This window comes from Bison bison, unplaced genomic scaffold (assembly GCF_000754665.1).
Source record: "Bison bison bison isolate TAMUID 2011002044 unplaced genomic scaffold, Bison_UMD1.0 scf7180017864133, whole genome shotgun sequence".
NCBI lineage: Eukaryota > Metazoa > Chordata > Mammalia > Artiodactyla > Bovidae > Bison > Bison bison.
In genome coordinates, this window is record NW_011494705.1 from 1,476,012 (window position 1) to 1,495,933 (window position 19,922).

A 19,922-nucleotide genomic window follows, 5' to 3' on the forward strand; every position below is an offset into this window, starting at 1 on the left:
TAGACGGACCTTTGTTGGCAAAGTAATGTCTCTGCTTTTGAATATGCTATCTAGGTTGGTCATAACTTTCCTTCCAAGGAGTAAGCGTCTTTTAATTTCATGGCTGCAGTCACCATCTGCAGTGATTTTGGAGCCCCCCAAAATAAAGCCTGACACTGTTTCCACTGTTTCCCCATCTATTTCCCATGAAGTGATGGGACCGGATGCCATGATCTTCGTTTTCTGAATGTTGAGCTTTAAGCCAACTTTTTCCCTCTCCTCTTTCACTTTCATCAAGAGGCTTTTGAGTTCCTCTTCACTTTCTGCCATAAGGGTGGTGTCATCTGCATATCTGAGGTTATTGATATTTCTCCCGGCAATCTGCATTCCAGCTTGTGTTTCTTCCAATCCAGCGTTTCTCATGATGTACTCTCTATATAAGTTAAATAAGCAGGGTGACAATATACAGCCTTGACAGTCTAGAACAAAGGGACTAGTAGAGTGGGGATAATTGAGTATACTGGAGAATGGAAGGTGACTGAAGGAATAAGGTATTCATGAACTGTGATGTCACTGATAACAATGGGTGGTGGTACATTCAAACGTAGCCTCTGAAGGATATCTTTGGAAGACTGAGGAAAGGTGTGTATATATATGTGTGTGTGTGTGTGTGTGTGTGTGTATGTATGTATATGTGCTGTGCTTGGTTACTCAGTTATGTCCAACTCTTTGTAACCCCATGGACTGTAGCCCACCAGGCTCCTCTGTCCATGGAGGATTCTCCAGGCAAGAATACTGGAGTGGATTGCCATGCCCTCCAGGGGATCTTCCCAACCCAGGAATGGAACTGGGGTCTTCTGCATTGCAGGTGGATTCTTTACCTGCTGAGCTATCTGGAAAGCCCGTATGTGTGTGTGTGTGTTTTATTCATTTATTTATTGAGTATAATTGACTTAGTGTTAGTTTCACATGTACAGCAAAGTGATTCAGTACTCTCCTTCTCTCTCCCTCTCACTGTATATATACACACAGATACATATATATAAAATCTATAACATATAATAGATTTTACATATAGTTTATATATATGTACACATATTGTTTATCAGGGTCTTTTCCTTTATAGATTATTACAAAATGTTGAGTATAGTTGCCTGTGCTATAAGTAGGTTCTTGTTGGTTTTCTGTTTTATTTATGTTGTTGTTCAGTCGCCAAGTTGTGTCTGACTCTTTGCGACCCATTGGACTTCAGCATGCCAGGCCTCCCTGTCCCTCGTCATCTTCCAGAGTCTGCCCAGGTTCATGTCCGTTGAATCGGTGATGCCATCCAACCATCCTCTGTCGCCCTTTTCTCCTTCTACCAGCAGTAGTCTTTTCCAGTGAGTCGGCTGTTCACATCAGGTGGCCAAAGTATTGGAGCTTCAGCATCAGTCTTTCTAAATAGTATTCAGGGTTGACTTCCTTTAGGATTGACTGGTTTGATCTCCTTGGAGTCTAAGGGCCTCTCAAGAGTGTTTCCAGCACCATAGTTCGAAAACATCAATTCTTTGGCGCTCTGTCTTCTTTATGGTCTAACTCTCAGATCCATACATGACTACTGGAAAGACGGTAGCCCTGACTATACAGACCTTTGTTGGCAAACTAATGTCTTTGCTTTTTAATATGCTGTCTAGGTTTGTCATAGCTTTCCTTCCAAGAAGCAGTTGTCTTCTAATTTCATGGCTGCAGTCAGCCTCTTTAGTAATTTTAGAGCCCAACAAGAAGAAATCTGTCACTGCTTCCACCTTTTCCCCTTTTGCTTCTTGACCCACATACAGGTTTCTCAGGAGACAGGCAAGATGGTCTGGTATTCCCATCCCTTTAAGAGTTTTCCACAGTTTGTTATAATCCACACAGTCACAGGCTTTATAGCATAGTCAGTGAAACAGAAATAGATTTTTTTTTTTTTTTAATTCCTTTGCTTTCTCTATGATCCAGCGAATGTTGGCAGTTTGATCTCTGGTTCCTCTGCCTTTTCTGAACCCAGCTTGTACATGTGGAAGTTCTTGGTTTACATACTGCTGAAGCCTAGCTTGAAGGATTTTGAGCATAATTTTACTAGCATGGGAAGTGAGCACAATTGTCTGGTATTTTTAACATTTTTAGTACTGCCCTACTTGAGAATCGGGATGAAGATTGACCTTTTCCATTCCTGTGGCCACTGCTGGGTTTTCCAAATTTGCTGACATATTGAGTGCAGCATTTTAATAATATCATCTTTTAGGATTTTATTTTTTTTTAATTACTTTTTTTTTTAAACTTTTTTTTTAAATTTTATTTTTTAACTTTACAATATTGTATTGGTTTTGCCATATATCAAAATGAATCCACCACAGGTATACATGTGTTCCCCATCCTGAACCCTCCTCCCTCCTTCCTCCCCATACCATCCCTCTGGATAGTCCCAGTGCACCAGCCCCAAGCATCCAGTATCGTGCATCGAATCTGGACTTGTGACTCTTTCATATATGATATTATACATGTTCCAATGCCATTCTCCCAAATCCCAATCCAAATCTTTTAGGATTTTAAATGGCCCTGCTGAAATTCCATCACCTCCACTAGCTTTATTGGCAGCAGTGCTTTCCAAGGCCCGTTTGACTTTACATTCGAGGCTCTAGGTGAGTTCTTACACCATCTTGGTTATCCAGGTCATTAAATCTTCTTTGTACAGTTCTTCTGTGTATTCTTGCCATCTCTTCTTGATCTCTTCTGCTTCTATTAGGTTTTTACCGTTTCTGTCCTTTATTGTGCCCATCTTTGCATGAAATGTCCCCTTGATATCTCCAGTTTTCTTGAAGAGATCTGTAGTCTTTGGCCTTCTGTTGTTTGCCTCTATTTCTTAGCATTGTTTACTGAAGAAGGGCACCTTGTCTCTCCTTGCTTTTCTTGGGAACTCTGCATTCATTTGGATATACTTTTCCCTTTCTCACTTGCTTTTCACTTCACTTCTTTCCTCAGCTATTTGTAAAGCTTCCTCAGACTACCACTTTACTTCTTGCATTTCTTTTTCTTTGGGATGATTTCCCTGACTGGCCTTGTGCCTAGTAGTTTTCTCTGCTTTCTTTAGTTTAAGACTGAATTTTGCTAGAAGAAGTTCATGATCTGAGACACAGTCAGCTCCAGGTCTTATTTTTGCTGACTATATAGAGCTTCTTCATCTTCAGCGGCAAAGAATGTAATCAGTCTGATTTCGGTATTGACCATCTGGTGATGTCCATGCGTAGACTTCATCTCTTGTGTTGTTGAAAAAGGTATTTGCTATCACCAGTACATTCTCTTGGCAGAATTCTGTTAGCCTTTGCCCTGCTTCATTTTGTACTCCAAGCCAAACTTGCCTGTTCCTCCAGGTATCTCTTGACTTCTACTTTTGCATTCTAATCCCCTGTGATGAATAGGACATCATCTTTTGGTGGTAGTTCTAGGATGTCTTGTAGGTCTTCATAGACCTGATCAGCTTCTTTGGCATCAGTGGTTGGGGCATAGACCTGGATTACTGTGATGTTGAATTATTTGCCTTGGAAATGAACTGAGATCATTCTGTCGTTTTTGAGTTTGCATCCAAGTACTGCATTTCAGACTCTTGTTGATTATGAGGGCTGCCCTGTCAGGGAACATTTATGTTTAGGATTCCTGTATGTTGTTTTCTGTTTCTCATGAACCCTCTGTTCCTTATCAGTTCCTGGTAGACAGGAACGAGTGGAGTGGCACGCTGTTCCCAGGACTGAGGTCATGGGACGGAACGCATGCGTGGATTTCCTTCAGTAACCTGTTACCCAAAGGAAAAACTGTTTAGTCACGACCCTCTTACTCAAGATATGGATTGTTTTCTGGCCTTATGACCATCGTTGTTCCTTGTTGTTACCTTGGTGACAGTTGATATACGTCTGGTTTTTGTTCTTTATTTTTTTGAGTCCTTGTAGAACTTTGTATATACTCACACAGACATGATTAAAGCACCCTTGTTCCACCAGAACCTGGGTCTCCGTGTCTGTCTTTCTCTCTCTCTGGCTAGTTCTCTGGAGCGTGGAAGCCTGTTGAACTCACTTTCCTGCCTGGGCTTTTAAGACCTCCTAAGAGGGCGCCCTGTGCCTTCATGAGCCGTACGAGCCCTGTTGTAGGGCTTTATTGGAGTTCCACATAACCCAGGGAATACTGGTGTCTTTCTCTCTATATATTTTTCTTTCATCGTCGACTTTGATCCGCCAAGTTCCAGTCTATTAATGGACCTCTACACTACTCCATTTCTTCTATGGGATTCTTGCCCACAGTAGTAGATAATAATGGTCATCTGAATTAAATTTGCCCATTCCCATCCATTTTAGATCACTTACTCCTAAGATGGTGATGTTTACTCTATTGCCATCTCCCCATCTCCTTGTCCACATCCAATTTACCTTGATTCGTGGACCTAACATTCCAGTTTCCTATGCAATACTGTAAAACACATTTTACTTTCATCACCAGACAGCCCCACAGCTGAGCGTCATTTCTGCTTTGGCCCAGCTGCCTCATTTTTTCCTGGAGCTATTAGTAGTTGTCTTCTGCTCTTCCCCAGGAGCATATTGGACACCTTCTGACCAGGGGGACTCATCTTTTGGTGTCATATCTTTTTGCTTTTTTATACAGTTCATGGGGTTATCATGGCAAGAATACTGGAGTGGTTTTCCATTCCCCGCTGGACCACGTTTTGGCATTGTATATTATTATGTTACATTATATTATATATGTAATTTTATAGGTAAGGTGAAGAAAAATCATGGTAGAGCATTCCTGAAGATAACCCCTCCCCTCCTTGGATAAAGTTGGAATGGTAATAGTTGAACTTCAGGTAGGCTGAGATTATTAAAGATTAAACTTTTAAGTTGATGTTCAGGGGTATATCTGAGGTCGAAAATTCCACTCAGTGACAGGAGTGAAGAAATGATTCTGAGTATGTAGTAGAGGTTGGAGTCTAGAAATCTGTGGTGGCATCAATCTATGTAGCTTTGTGATTTTGCTCTAATACTACTTAGAAATGTAGGCATGAAGAAAGCAGATTGCAACACTGATCTAAGGATTGGGCTTTTTTGGGGTGGCTGTTTTGGCAATTTGTGGGTAGAAGGAAATGGAGAATGTAGATGAAAGAATAGTTAAGGTAGTTCATATCTGTATGTGAGGTTCAGGAAGAAAAGCTAGGTATATACTAAATAAGCTAGAAGAAAATTGAGGTTAATGTCTCTTTGAAGAGCAAAAGTGAGGTCATGAAATTGGAAGACAGTTAGGAAGTTGTGTTCACAGAGTAGGAGAGTTGACATATTTTTATCTAGAACAATTTCAGGTGATTTAGAAGATCCTGCACGTGGGTGATTGAGTGGAATGAGTAAAGGTCCAGGAATTAAGATGCTGTGAATGTTGAAGCTGTATTCTTAATTCTCTATGTATTTTGTATTTCCCAGGAAATTGGCAGAAACTGGGATTGAGAAAAAGACTAAATCAGGTCTCAAGTCTTCAGTGAATGAGGTAGGGATTCATAGATGATGGCAACACAACATAGACATAGAAAATGAATACATAATTCCCAGAGCAGCTTAAAATTTTTATTTGAGGGAGAGATTAATGGCGGTGAGAAAAAAAATCTGGAAAAAGTCAACCTCTTCTGCTTGCCCAGTAGAACAGTCCTTACATATGAGAGAGGGCTGATAGGGAATTGGCACCTGTACAGGGAGAACCAAGTTTCAGCTTGGAATAGAGTGATAGTTCTGGGAAAGCTTAGGCCTGGAGCTGTGGTTCCAGAAGATTGGTGGATTGTGCAGAGAGGGGTCTTAGTGGCAGGAACAGAGGATGAGAGCAGAGAGATGAGGTTGCTTTTCATTGTTTTGTGATTGAAACTTCGAGGATGAGAAGCGTTTGAAAGTGACTGATCTCACCTTGTTGGCACACATTGTTGAGGGTACCAGCTGGCTGCTGGCTCTGTCTCAGCAAGGTAGTGTGGGCTGCTGTGAAGTTTGCAGAAGGGTTCGTTAGGGCCTTTTCTGAGTAGAGGCTCTCTGGCTCTCATTTGGCTCTCTTAGAATGATTAGGGCAGAGGCTGTGACTCGGATAGCTCTCAACATGAATGAATGTTGTTCTGGGGGTGGTGGGCTACTGCAGGTAAAACATGGAGGCCTTGGTAAAGTGAAAAAGAGGATCCCGTAATGGAGCTATAGAAGAGTCCAACTGGGCTGCTGAAATGAGCCTTCATGAGTGTATATGTGTTAAAATTCAATCACTTATTTTTCTGTTCACTCAATAAATGTCTTAGAATATGTGTGTCTTGGATACATTGATGAATAAAACAGACAAAAATCTTCACTTTCTTGCAGCCTACATTCTTGTGACAAGGTAGAGAGAGGCAGATAAACATGAAAAATAAGTGAATTATTTAGTGTGTTAGAAGATAAGTGCTATGGAAAGAAAAGCTATTTACTAGAGGGTGTATGGAGAAGGCAATGGCCCCCACTCCGCTACTCTTGCCTGGAAACTCCCATGGATGGAGGAGCCTGGTAGGCTGCAGTCCATGGGGTCGCTAAGAGTCGGATATAACTGAGTGACTTCACTTTCACTTTTCACTTTCATGCACTGGAGAAGGAAATGGCAACCCACTCCAGTGTTCTTGCCTGGAGAATCCCAGGGACGGGGGAGCCTGGTGGGCTGCCGTCTATGGGGTTGCACAGAGTCAGACTGAAGTGACTTAGTAGTAGTAGGGGAGTATTGGTTGGTTGGTTGGTTGATTTAGTCACTAAGTCATGTCTGACTCTTGTAACCCCATGGTCTATAACCTGCCAGGCTCCTCTGCCCATGAGATTCTCCAGGCAAGAATACTGGAGTGGGTTGCCATTTCCTTCTCCAGAGGGAGTATTGGAAAAGGCTGTAATTTAAAATGTAATGATCATAGTAGGTATGATTGAGAAGGTGGCATTTGAGCAAACATTTGAAGAAGAGGGAGTGAGCCATTTGACTTTTGGGGAAGTGTGCCAGGTAGAAGAGATGATTAGTGCAAAGATTCCAAGGTGAAAGTGTGCCTGGTGTGATTAGGAATAATGAGGAGTCCCATGTGTCTCAAAATGGATTAAACAAACATTGTAGTAGATGGTGAAGCCAGAGTGTTAGAGTAAGAATGTGTAGTAAGAAGGTTTTTATTGGTTATTAAATTCTAGTTTATTATCAGTAATGTAGGTTTTATTGTTAAATATGTAGTTCTAGTTATATAAGTTTGCCATGTTAAAATGTAATGATTAATAAAAAAAAATGTAACACTGAGAGTTTGAGTCTTAAAATTTATCATCAGTCATTTTGTTTGAGGAATAACTTTTAAATTCTCTATCCTTAAGGCAGTAGTTTTTAATTCTTTACAGAATGATTTGGAACAAGTACTACGTCAAATTGGTGATAAGGACCAAAAGATCCAGAACCTTGAAGCCTTATTACAGAAGAGCAAAGAAAATATTTCTTTACTAGAAAAGGAGAGAGAAGATCTTTATGCAAAAATTCAGGCTGGTGAGGGAGAGACTGCTGTTCTTAACCAATTACAAGAAAAAAACCATACATTACAGGAACAAGTAAGCTTGTGAAGTGTATTCTGTTTCTAAAATTTACTTTTATCTCTCTAAATCTTACTAAGTGTTCTATCTAAATAATTCTTCTATTATTTTTAGTACTTTTAAATATATTTTGTATTTCTGACAAATACTTCATTTACCTCAGAGGTGGGTTGCTATTGTAGTGAAAGTAAGTTAGCATGATTTGATGACAGAATTCTCAGTTAATGTCCCAGGATGTAATTTATTACCTGTGTGACCATGAGCAAATCATTTCACTTTGTTGGCTCCTTTGAAAAGTATAGTTAGCTCATATTGAAAAGTTATTAATAATACGTTATCTCATGGCATTTTGTGATGTTTTGGAAAAAAGTGAGTAACAATATAAACTGAACTACTAATTAAGTGTTAGTTGTTACTGTGTATTGGTTAATATCTAGGCTTAGTGGTTACCTATCTTTTAATGATGTATGTTTTTGGAATACATAGCTAATAATAATTTTGGTAACTAGTTGCCTTATTCTAACATCTGTATGTTAGTTTAAATGGAGCTTATAAAATTTAGCTTAATACATTTTCAGACTGTAATAAGCACTTTTTGGAAAGAATTGTCCAATAAGGGAATTGTAATTATCTAAATGAGAAAGTATTAAACAATAAGTCATTTCAGTTTTCTAATTTGAGTATTACAATATAACACAAGTTTTTTCCTCCAGGTTTCAAAGTTAGCCTTAGTTACCAGTTTATACTAGTTTTTAGTTAAAGTTGCATACAAATTAACATTGCTTATTATACAAACATGATCAGAAAAATGTACACAATTTTGAAGAAAGAATAAATAGAAGTAAATCTATGTACTTCTGCTTCTGGCCATGTTGGAATAACTGATACCTCTTTAGTCTTCCCACTATAAACAACTGGAAAAGTGGAAAAAACTGTGTAAAACTAGTTTTCAGACATTGTACAGCAAATGCACAGGGTTTTCATCCCTGAGAGAAGAGAAGCAAGTGAAGTGAGCCTTTTGACCATTCCAACTTTTGACCTGGAGACAGTTCTCAGACTGGTGCAGGGTGAGAAAATCCAAGGAAAGCACAGTGGTCTCACTGAACTAAAGCACGAAAGATTTGGAATTCAGGGAGCTGGAACTCAGATTTGCAGACAGAATGTCAGAGAGAAGGGAACAATGTGGAGATAAAGGTCCAGAAATCTGTGTAGGGATTTGCTTGAACCTTTAGCTGAATGCTAAGCTTTACACTCTTAAGGAGAGATTCCATGAGGCCGGACAGTGAACAGTTGTTAGGAGCTGCAACTTAAAAATGATCAGAACTCAGAGAGCTTGGAAACATTCAGGTCTTCACCAGTCAGAGAAGAGAGACACTTCGGGGCATTCAGTAGAAACCCCAGTAATGTCACACCTTAGAATTAAAACCAAATTAGCCCTAGAGTAAAAGCTAGTGTATATAAGCATGGGAATGAGCCTCAAAAGGATGCAGCTGAACCACAAGTATATTAATTGCCTATTGGAGCAAAATTCAATATTCTTTGAAAGAAGACAAATTTCAGACTTGTCATAACAAATATAAAAAAAAATTAATGGATAACACAAAGTGGAAAACATATGAGCTATAAGTAAGAGAAAAGTGATTCAATGGAAATAAAACCTGAAATAGGAGAGGATAGAGTCATCAGATAAGTACTTTAACACAGCTTTAAAATATATGGATATAAAGAGAAAAATATAATAATGAAAATAGAAGTGGAAACAAAAAAATAAAACTTTTAGAGGTTAAAATAATACCTAAAATGAAAATTTCACTGAATGAATATATTAAGTGGAAAAAACAATATCAGTGACCATTAAGACAAGGTAATTGAAACTGTCCACATTGAAGCCCAGAGAGACAAAAGACTGGGGTAAAAGATGAAGAGTGCCTTAGTGACCTGTAGGATAACATGTAGTCTAGGATATATGTATGTTTGTGTGTATGGTGTATACATATGTGTGTGTGTGTGTGTGTGTGTGTGTGTAATTTGTGTCAAAGAAAAATGTTCATAGAAATAATGACTGAAAAATTGTAAAGTTGATTAAAAATATGAAAGCACAGATTCAAGAAACTCATGAATTCCAACCAGAGTACCCCAAAGAAACATCAGATGAGTTGGATTTCACCTAAATTAAAAACATGCTCTTCAAAAGACACCATTACAAAAATAAAAGCTAAGACACAGACTGGGAGAAAACAGGTGTAGGACATATATCTGACAATTGAGGAACATCCAGAATATATAAAGAACTCTTAATAGTCAGCTCAGTGATTGTCTGGGGCCAGAGATGAGTGGAGGGTATTGAGTGCATGAAGAAGCTTTTGGAGGTAATCATAAGGTTTTCTTGCTTGTTTGTGGTGATGGTTAAATGAATGTACATATTGATTAACTCCCCTCAAACTGTATAATTGAATTGCATAACTTGTATTTAAATTATAGTTCAGTAGAGTTGGTTTTAAAAATGGTAAGAATCTCTGAATGTGATGTTGTTATGATTCTGAGAGGTTATATTTACTTATTTTTGGAAAAATGTGAATAATTTTTCTTGGAAAAAAAAAAAGTTGAGATAATCTATCCTAGAGTATTTTAACATTCTTATGGTGCTTACATTTGGGTTTCTTCTTCATTCTTGTTATATCATTTGTGACCTTCATAATTAGAGCCTTGCTTATATGATAGGTAACTCAGCTAACAGAGAAGCTGAAGAATCAGTCAGAAAGCCATAAACAAGCCCAGGAGAATTTGCATGACCAGGTGCAGGAGCAGAAGGCACATCTTAGAGCTGCACAAGACCGTGTCCTTTCCCTAGAATCCAGCATCAATGAATTAAATAGTCAGTTAAATGAAAGCAAGGAGAAGGTTTCCCAGCTTGATATACAGGTAATATTGCATTGTGCAACTTGTTTGTATGAATAAAACACTAGTTTTAAGCTATCACATTTAAATAATTTTTCTCTCTTCTTCTCTACCCCCTGCCTTACTTATTAATTGAAACAATAGAATTAGGAATTAAAGTTGTATGTGGACAGTTTGTTGAGCTTTCCTGTTTGCCTTTCTCCCTACCAGAGTTTTGCACTTTTCTCTTTTTCCATGAGGCTGTTACTACTGTTTTTGAAGTTCAAAGTAGTTTGTTATTATACCATTATATTTCTGTTACAGATGTTTATTTTGAATTTGATTTTTAAATTTTACTTTAAATGTTTGATTTAATAAAAACAAACACACACCCAAAACTTTAGGGGATTCCCTGGTGGTCCAGTGGTCAGGACTTGGCGTTTTCACCATTGAGGCCCACATTCAGTCCCTGGTTGGGAAACTAAAATCCCTCAAGCTGCATGTGCAGCCAAAAAATAACTTTATATAGTACAATTATGTATTTTAATATGTTTTCCCTCAGAGGGCAATATGGAAGCCTTGCTCAGTGAGTCAGTCACGGGGTGGAAATTAAGATATATTTCTTTCTCCATTCTCATTATTGTTTTTTTATTCTATACTACAGTAGAGAAAGTTTTAGAAACATTTCTAAGCTTTAATTTTCTTTATTTTAGGAGAATAATTCCATTAAAACCAGAAATAATAAAATAAGTATAAGAATTTGGAAAAAAGAGGATACACCTTTCTTTTTAAAATTTATTAGATGAGTTACAGATAATTCAATATGTGGATGTCCAATTTAAGAGAGAAAGGAGTGTTTTGGTGTTCTACAGGGACGTTTTTTTATCATTTATTAGAACATTATTAGGAGTATTCTCTCCTATTCATTCCTGTTTGGGGGATTATCACATACTTATTTTTTAATGTCTAAATTTTTGTTTTCTGCTGAAAGATTTAATTTTTAAAATTAATGAGAAAAGTATTTTACACTCATCATGCAGACACCAAGAATTAAATACAAATTAAATGAGTTGTAAATTTCGTTACAGGTTAAAGCCAAAACTGAATTATTGCTATCAGCAGAAGCAGCAAAAACTGCTCAGAGAGCAGATCTTCAGAATCATCTGGACACAGCCCAAAATGCATTACAAGATAAACAGCAGGTAGGAGAACTTGATGCAGTTTCCTGTCATAACCTAATGTTTTGGTAGATAAATTAACTGGAAAAATATGTGAAAATGATACTTTGATATAATATTGTGATTGACTTGCTTATTCTCCTTAATTTCTCCTTGAGTTCCGAACTAGTGAGTGGAATATACAGGAGTTAGACAGATGGAGATAAAATATAATCTTTGGGACTTCCTTGGCAGTCTTTGGTTAAGACTTGGTGCTTTCGCTTAACCTTGGTGGATAACCTTGGTGGCCCGGGTTCAGTCCCTGGTTGGGGAGCTAATCATCCTGCAAACTGTGAGGCACAGCCAAAAAAGAGAAGTGTGTTATTTATGTTCTTGATAAAGCTCACCTTGTGCAGTTGTGGTTGAGCTGCTTAATACTGTTTTTCTCCCATAATAGAGACCTTGGTGTGATGAAATGTTAACTCCTAATTTTTGAATTGTTTCTTCATCCTATTAAGTGGCAATGACTGGGAAGGAGAGACAGACTTCCACACCTGTTTTAAGTGGACAGTCAGGTGGTAACCCAGGTATACTTACCTCTTGGCAGGAAAAGAGCAGCATGTCTTCCATTTCAGTTATAAGAGTTACTACTCTTTTCCTGGGGGTAGGAGTAAAAGTGGGGCTAGAAAGAATACCAGAGTTGTTATTCTCAACACTTCTGATAGAAAAAAGCTTCGTACTTCAGAATCCAAGGTTAAAATGCTGGTAGATTTTTCTTACCTTTGACCAGGTAGGAATTTTAAAATTACTTTTTACTTGAGAAGCAATACTGGTTGTTGATCCAAAAAGTTTTATTAATAATATAGTAGTATATATCAAGTTAATAAAACCTTTCTCTATATTTACCTTTAACTGCAATCCATTTTTCTCCTTATATGGAAATTTTGCTTTTAAGTTTGGTATATATCCTTCCAGACTTCTGTAAACATTGAAGAAAAAATATGTGTGTGTGTGTGTGTACACATACAGGTCTCTTTGTTTTATACATATGGTATCTCTATGTATGTTGTTCTACAACTTGGTTTTTACTTTACATTATTGCTAAACACGTCTATAAGGTATTTTCTAAGTACTATAGATCAGTGCCAGAAAGTATAGTGGAAAAAGTATGTATAAGAATAACCACATAAAAGTTGAAATTTTTATTTGCCCAAAATATTACTAGCAAAATTCTAAAGCAAGTAGCAAAATAATAGAACATTTTCTGAAGTATGTCTGATGAAAGATAGATATTTTGGTTTAAAACATTTTTACATAAGAAATAAATGAATCTACCAAAAGAAGTGAAAGATCAAAACTACATTAGGAAATCTTCATATTCATTAAGAATTAATTGCAAATTAAGACAGTAATATGCCCTTATTAAGGTAAAATGTTTGTGTGCATGTGTTTAACACTGTAAAGGCTAGACATGGTGTAGAAGAACAAGTCGCTTCCACACGTTGCTTGCAGTTCAACCTTTTGATGGTAATAGGGAAAGCTGGTTGGCAGTATATTTAAGACCTTTAAGATTTTTCATATTCTTAATCTCACTTTTAGTCCTTTACCCTAGGGAAATAATCATAGTTTTAAGAATGATGTTTGCATATCTGTTGGAAAGGTTTATAGCAATCCAAGAATACCACCAAGGGTATTTGGCTAAATAATGATCTATATGAATACAATAGAAATTTATGCAGTCATGTATAATGATAGTTTGGAAGATAATGTCACAGTTTTATGATGCTTTGTTATAAAAACAAAGGAAGTTACAGTAACACTGTATGTAAACTGATATCCTTTATCTGAAAAGTAGAAAAAAAGAAAAAGAAACTAATACAGAAAAGTCTAGAAGGAAAGTTATCAAAACATTAATAGTATTTATGGGCAGTGGATTTCCTAATAATCTTTATTTATTTTGCTCTGCAATTAGATATTCCAAATCAATTGAACAAGTATTATAATGTAATCAATGTAATTAAAAATATTTTTAAAAATGGTATCTTGAACATTGAAAATATTTAATTATAGTATAAAAGCATTACTTTGTTATTAGCCTGCTTAACATCCTGTTGTATCTTTTGGCTTCTAAAATAACTCTTCCTAGAAAAAATTATTGAGCTATTATGTGTATAAACGTAGTATCTCAGAGTGTGTACAACTTCAGTTCAGGTCCTTTATGTTGATGGATAAATATAATCTCATATAGATTATTAGGCTTATTTATGGTCTTACTCAAAATACTTTCTTAAAGAGTTTTCTGCTTTACTTTGAGCAAACATTTGGGCCCTACAGCAAAGTAAAGCTTACCAAAGTTGTCTTTAATTATACTTTCTATAGGAGTTAAATAAGATCACTACTCAGTTGGATCAGGTCACTACAAAGTTGCAGGACAAGCAAGAACATTGCAGTCAGCTGGAAAGTCATCTTAAAGAATACAAAGAGAAACATCTGTCTTTAGAACAGAAAACTGAAGAATTAGAAGGTCAAATCAAGGTTTGTATAAAAAACTAGCCATATTTTCTATTGCTATAGCAATGGAAGTTGATGACCTAGAAGGAATCCAAGATTTTAAATTTGCAGGTGAAGGTCAAGTTGTGATATAAAAATTATTTGTAATTTTTCATGTCTTAATTTTGAATTCCACCTTTACTTTTAATTTCTTCACTAATGGATGGCTTTGCAAATAGCAGTTAATATATATACTGGTTCCATTGTAATGTCTAAATGTTTTAGAGAGACAGCCGTATCTACTCTGTAATTACAGGAAACTTATTTTTGTTGTTGTGAAGTCTCTTCTACCTCATAATTCATATCTCCTTCCCTCCTTATTCCCATATAATACTCAGTTATGGTATATTTCTTCCATTTTACATTTATACCCTTTGGATTTTATTTCTGATTAATATTATTAAAATTTTCACTGTGGTAAACTGTTTTTCTTTAACTCAACTTCAAGTGAAAGTGTTGATTTATATTAAAGAAATTAAATAACTACATATACTAGAGAAGGATTTGACCTGAGTCCTTTGCTCTTTGATAAATTTCTCAAATTACTATATGTGAAATTTACACCTTCACAGTCAGATGAAGTACTTCTGTACAACTGTAGAATCATGGGCTGTGTGTATGTATAGATGTGCATAGAAGAAGAAAATTACAGTTCTATTTATGGGTTCCCTTTTCATTATGGTCAGTAATAATAGTATACAAATTACATGGTGTAATGGTTGAAAAGAACAGAAAGGATTTTTTGTCTATTTGTTTTTAGTTGAAGGGCATGTAATGAGAATTCTGTTTGAGTATCTTTTTGTTGTTGTTAAGTCACTAAGTCATGTCCAACTCTCTGCAACCCCAGGGACTGCAACACGTCAGGCTCCTCTGTCCTTCACTATCTCCTGGAGTTTGCTGAAATTCATATCCGGTGCTATCTATCCATCTCATCCTCTGCCACCCCTTCTCCTTTTGCCTACAGTCTTTCCCAGCATCAGGGTCTTTTCCATTGAGTGGGCTTTACATATCAGGTGGCTAAAGTATTGGAACTTCAGCATCAGTCCTTCCAATGAATATTCAGGGTTGATTTACTTTAGGATTGACTGGTTTGATCTCCTTGCAGTCCAAGGGACTCTCAAGAGTCTTCTCCAGCACCGTAATTTGAAAGCATCAGTTCTTCGGCACTCAGCCTTCTTCATCATCCAGCTTTTCACATACATATGTGACTGCTGGAAAAACCATAGCTTTGACTATATGGACCTTTGTCAGTAAAGTGATTTCTCTGCTTTTTACACTGTCTAGTCTAGGTGTGTATAGCTTTCTTTCCAAGGAGCAAGCATCTTTAAATTTCATGGCTGCAGTCATTGTCTATAGTGACTTTGGAGCCCCCCAAAATAAAATCTATCACTGCTTCCACTTTTTCCCCTTCTATTTGCCATGAAGTGATGGAAGTAGATGCCATGATCTTGGTTTTTTGAATGTTGAGTTTTAAGCCAGCTTTTTCACTCTCCTCTTTCACCTCATCAAGAGGCTCTTTAGTTCCTCTAAACTTTATTCCATTAGAGTGGTATCATCTGCATATCTGAGGTTGTTGATATTTCTTTTGGCAGTGTTGATTCCAGCTTGTGATTAATCCACCCTGGCATTTTTTATGATGTGCTCTCCATATACGTTAAAGAAACAGGGTGTCTGCATACAGCCTTGTATACTCCTTTCCCAATTTTGAACTGTCAGTTGTTCCACGTAAGGTTCCTACTGTTGCTTCTTGACCTACATACAGGTTTCTCAGGAGATAGGTTAGGTGGTCTGGTATTCCCATCTCTTTAAGAATTTTCCACAGTTGTGGTCCACACAAAGGTTTTAGCATAGTCAATGAAGCAGTAGTAGGTGTTTTTCTGGAACTCCTCCCTTGCTTTCTCTAAGATCCAACAAATGTTGGCAATTTGATGTCTGGTTACTTTGCCTTTTCTAAACCCAGGTTGAATATCTGGAAGTTCTTGTTTCATGAACTGCTGAAGCCTAGCTTGAAGGATTTTGAGCATAACCTTCCTAGCATGTGAATGAGCACAATTGTATGGCAGTTTGAACATTCTTTGGCATTGCCCTTCTTTGGGATTGGATTGAAAACTGACCTTTTCCAGTCCTGGATCTTTGGACCTATGGACTACAGACCTTTGTCAGCAAAGTGATGTCTCTGCTTTTTACTATGGTGTCTAGGTTTGTCATAGCTTTCCTTCTAAGGAGCAAGCATCTTCGAATTTCGTGTCTGCAGTCACTGTCCATAGTGATTTTGGAGCTCAGGAAAATAAAATCTGTCTCTGCTTCTACTTTTTCCCCTTCTGTTTGCATGAAGTGATTGATTGGATGCCACGATCTTCGTTTTTTGAATGTTGTTTTAAGCCAACTTTTTCACTCTTCTCTTTTACCTTCATCAAGAGGCTATTTAGTTCCTCTTCACTTTCTGCCATTAGAGTGATACCAGCTGCATATCTGAGGTTGTTGATATTTCTCCCAGCAGTCTTGATTGCAGCTTGTGATTCATCCAGCCCAGCATTTCATATGATGTATTCTGCAAATAAGTTAAATAAACAGAGTAGCAATATACAACCTGTGGTACTCCTTTCCCAGTTATAGTTATTAAGAAAATGTTTTGCTTATAGATGTTCAAACTATATATTCAACAATTTGATTTTGTAAATTTGTAAAAATACACAGTTATATGTATATATATGAGATAGAAGCCACACTGTGAAGAATAATGTCTGAATGAAGAGATTATATATGCCAAATCCAAGTTTAATTGGCTTTGTATTTATGGTCAAGAGTTATTAATGAGAAGGACGACATGACAACTCCATTTTAGTTTTGAATATTTATAAAGATATATATTTTTAAAGATTATAAAGTTTAATTGGGCCCTTTGTTTTTTCATACTTGAGTTAATAACTTTTATTCAAGTAATAAATATAATTATTTTAAGCTTATTCTCTTATTCAGTTCATTTTAAAAGTTAAAACTTAGTGACTATCTCTCATACAAAAACTCTGCTACTAGATCTTCTGAAAGATTGCAAGGTAAATGGCTCCTTTATTCAATAATGAGTTTAGAATGTTTTTTTGTTATTAACACAAGTATTTTTGTGTTTTTTTATTAACACAAGTACTTTTTGTGTTAATGTCAGTTTGAGTATAAACTAATGTTGTAATGTTTAATAGATAATTGTTGACATTAAAATTGTTTTATATTATATTTCTGCCATAGAAACTAGAAGCTGATATGCTTGAAGTTAAAGCAAGCAAGGAGCAAGCTTTGCAGGGTCTACAACAACAGAGACAGCTGAACACAGATTTAGAGCTTCGAGCCACAGAATTGAGTAAACAACTTGAAATGGAGAAAGAAACGTAAGCTAAACTACTTATGGGAGAGGATTATAAACTAAGTATTAAATTTTTCATAAGATTTCAATTTTCCTATCACAGGGCTTAAAGATTTACCTTGTAAACTGCTGATATTAATGTCAATGAAAAATAAAGCCATCACAATTTGGTTAAATAGGATGGCGTGTATCCAGTCACATTTTAGTAGACTTTGTCTTTAAGGGCCAAATATGGAGCTGACAGACTGGATCTCTGTCAAGAGGGTGAGGGTTTTTGACTGTCAGTAGTAAAGATGGAAGTCGATAATAGTAAAGATGGAAGTCGATGGATAGCCTTGGAAAGGTGCCTTTCAGGGAAATGAAATTAAAATCCATCAAAGTTGATAATAATTAATTGCACCTCCATGGTTTCATCCTTACTTTGGGAGTGATGACAAAACATTTTTGTTTTCATGTCTAGTAAATTGGATCCTGATATTGTGAATGTGAGGATATACAGATGCATTTTGTGCCTCAAATGGCATTTCTTGTGACTCAACATATGTAGTTTCCAGTGCCTAGGTATTTGGGGAGTACATCTGATCCTTTTTTTTTTTTAATAATTTTATTTTATTCATTATTTTTGGCTCTGTTTGGTGTTCATTGCTGCATGGGCTTTCTCTAGCTGTGGCGAGCGGGAGTTACTCTCTGGTTCAGTACTCCAGTTTCTAATCGCAGTGGCTTGTCTCGTTGCGGAGCACGGACTGTAGGCTGCACGCAGGTTCGTTAGTTGCGGTTGTAGCTCTAGGGCTCCAGAGCACTGGCTCAGCCTTTGTGGCGCACAGGCCTAGTTGCTCAGCGGCATGTGGGATCTTCCTGGATCAAGAGTCGAGCAGGCGGATTCTTTTACCGCTGAGCTACCACGGCAGCCCACATCTGATCCTTTGTATCACCTACTAAGTGATTCTTCACCTCTGGAACCCAGTCATGTGACAGTAAAGATGACCTTTGAGGTGGTCCAGTTCAGTTCAGTCGCTCAGTCATTACTTGCTCTCTTTTCTGAGGCCCCTATGGGCCCAGTAGTTCTTTCTGGGGGAAATTTTGCGTTTCTAGTAAGGTGTTTTTTTTATTTTTTATTTTTTGCCTTTACATTTTATGCAGACATCTTTTATATGGGGTCCTGAATTTTTAGAGTACTAAGAAAGGAGGACTGGGCAAACATATCTGAGGTTTGACTAAACCCCACCCCTGATCATAGGACTCAGCCCAAATAATGGGGTACAGGGCTCCCCTTTCTCAAGGATCACCTATACTGCATGCAGCTCTTTCTCCAGTTTCCATCTTATATTTTCATTACTCTGCAGTTTGTGTTTTCAAATATCCTTTGTGATTTTTTTTTTTTTTGCTCTATGAGTTACTTAGAAGTATATTGTTTACTTTTCAACTATTCAGGGTTTTTTTAAATATCTTACTGTTACTGGTTTCTAATTTAATTCCATTGTAGTTATAGAACATACTCTAAAATTCTGACATTTCAAACTCTCTTATTTATGGCACAGTGTATGGTTTATCTTGGTTAAGTTTCTTTGTGCACATCTGTGTTTTGTTGGGTAAAGTGTTCTGTAAATATCAGTTAGGTTAAGGTGGTTGATATTGTTGTTATAATCCTCTGTATCCTTGCCACTGTTTTCTCTGGTCGTTTCTATCAGTTTTTGAGAAAGGGGTGTTTAAGGTTTCTCAGGTTATGGATTTATTTATTACTTCCTTTAGTGACCTTTTAAAAAAATAAACTAAGTTTTACCATCACTGTGCAGACCTTTATTTCTTTATGTGTTCTTTGATTCACATAGTCTTATGATTTTATAATAATTATTTACAGGAAAGTTACATAGCATAGTAAATATATCAAGTTCCAATTTTAGGGTTGGTTGACAGGGATTTTAACTATATTAAAATGGTCAAGTAATATTTATACAACAGCTTTTCTGTCTAGACCTTTAAATATCAGTGAGGTACAGGATTCTGTGAATGTATTTCATATGTTTTAGCTACTTTTTTTGAAAGTAAAAGTAAGTTTCTGGGGCTAAAAGTTAGAAAATTTCAAGGTATATATGCAGTTCTATATTAATACCCAACTTCAATTATGTGGCTGGTACATGTTTTAATAACCTTTCCTTAATATATTGAATTTATAATAAAGTACATTGGAAATAGTATGCATTCTAGAAATATTACTTTGTACTTGGTTTTGTTTTCATTTTAAAAAATGGTTAATCTCTAATGTGTGCCTTTCTTTTGCTATATAATATGCATAATTTTATTCATTTTATGAAAACAAAGTCTTTAAATTTCTTAAGCAATATCTTCATTTCTTTATTTTTTTTGCGTTTTTAAAAAACTTTTTATTTTATATTGGAATAT

General features: G+C 36.5%; 1 protein-coding gene across 2 annotated transcripts in view; it reads left to right on the forward strand.

Annotated features, from left to right (window-relative positions):
* Positions 1-19,922, forward strand: part of EEA1 (early endosome antigen 1) — a 128,136-nt gene that overhangs the window by 85,923 nt on the left and 22,291 nt on the right. For both annotated transcript variants that reach the window (XM_010839708.1, XM_010839709.1), the window contains 5 exons: positions 7,395-7,598; positions 10,302-10,502; positions 11,546-11,659; positions 13,994-14,149; positions 17,408-17,547. In XM_010839708.1, the coding sequence (XP_010838010.1) occupies positions 7,395-7,598; positions 10,302-10,502; positions 11,546-11,659; positions 13,994-14,149; positions 17,408-17,547 (815 nt within the window). The remainder of the gene's footprint in view (positions 1-7,394; positions 7,599-10,301; positions 10,503-11,545; positions 11,660-13,993; positions 14,150-17,407; positions 17,548-19,922) is intronic.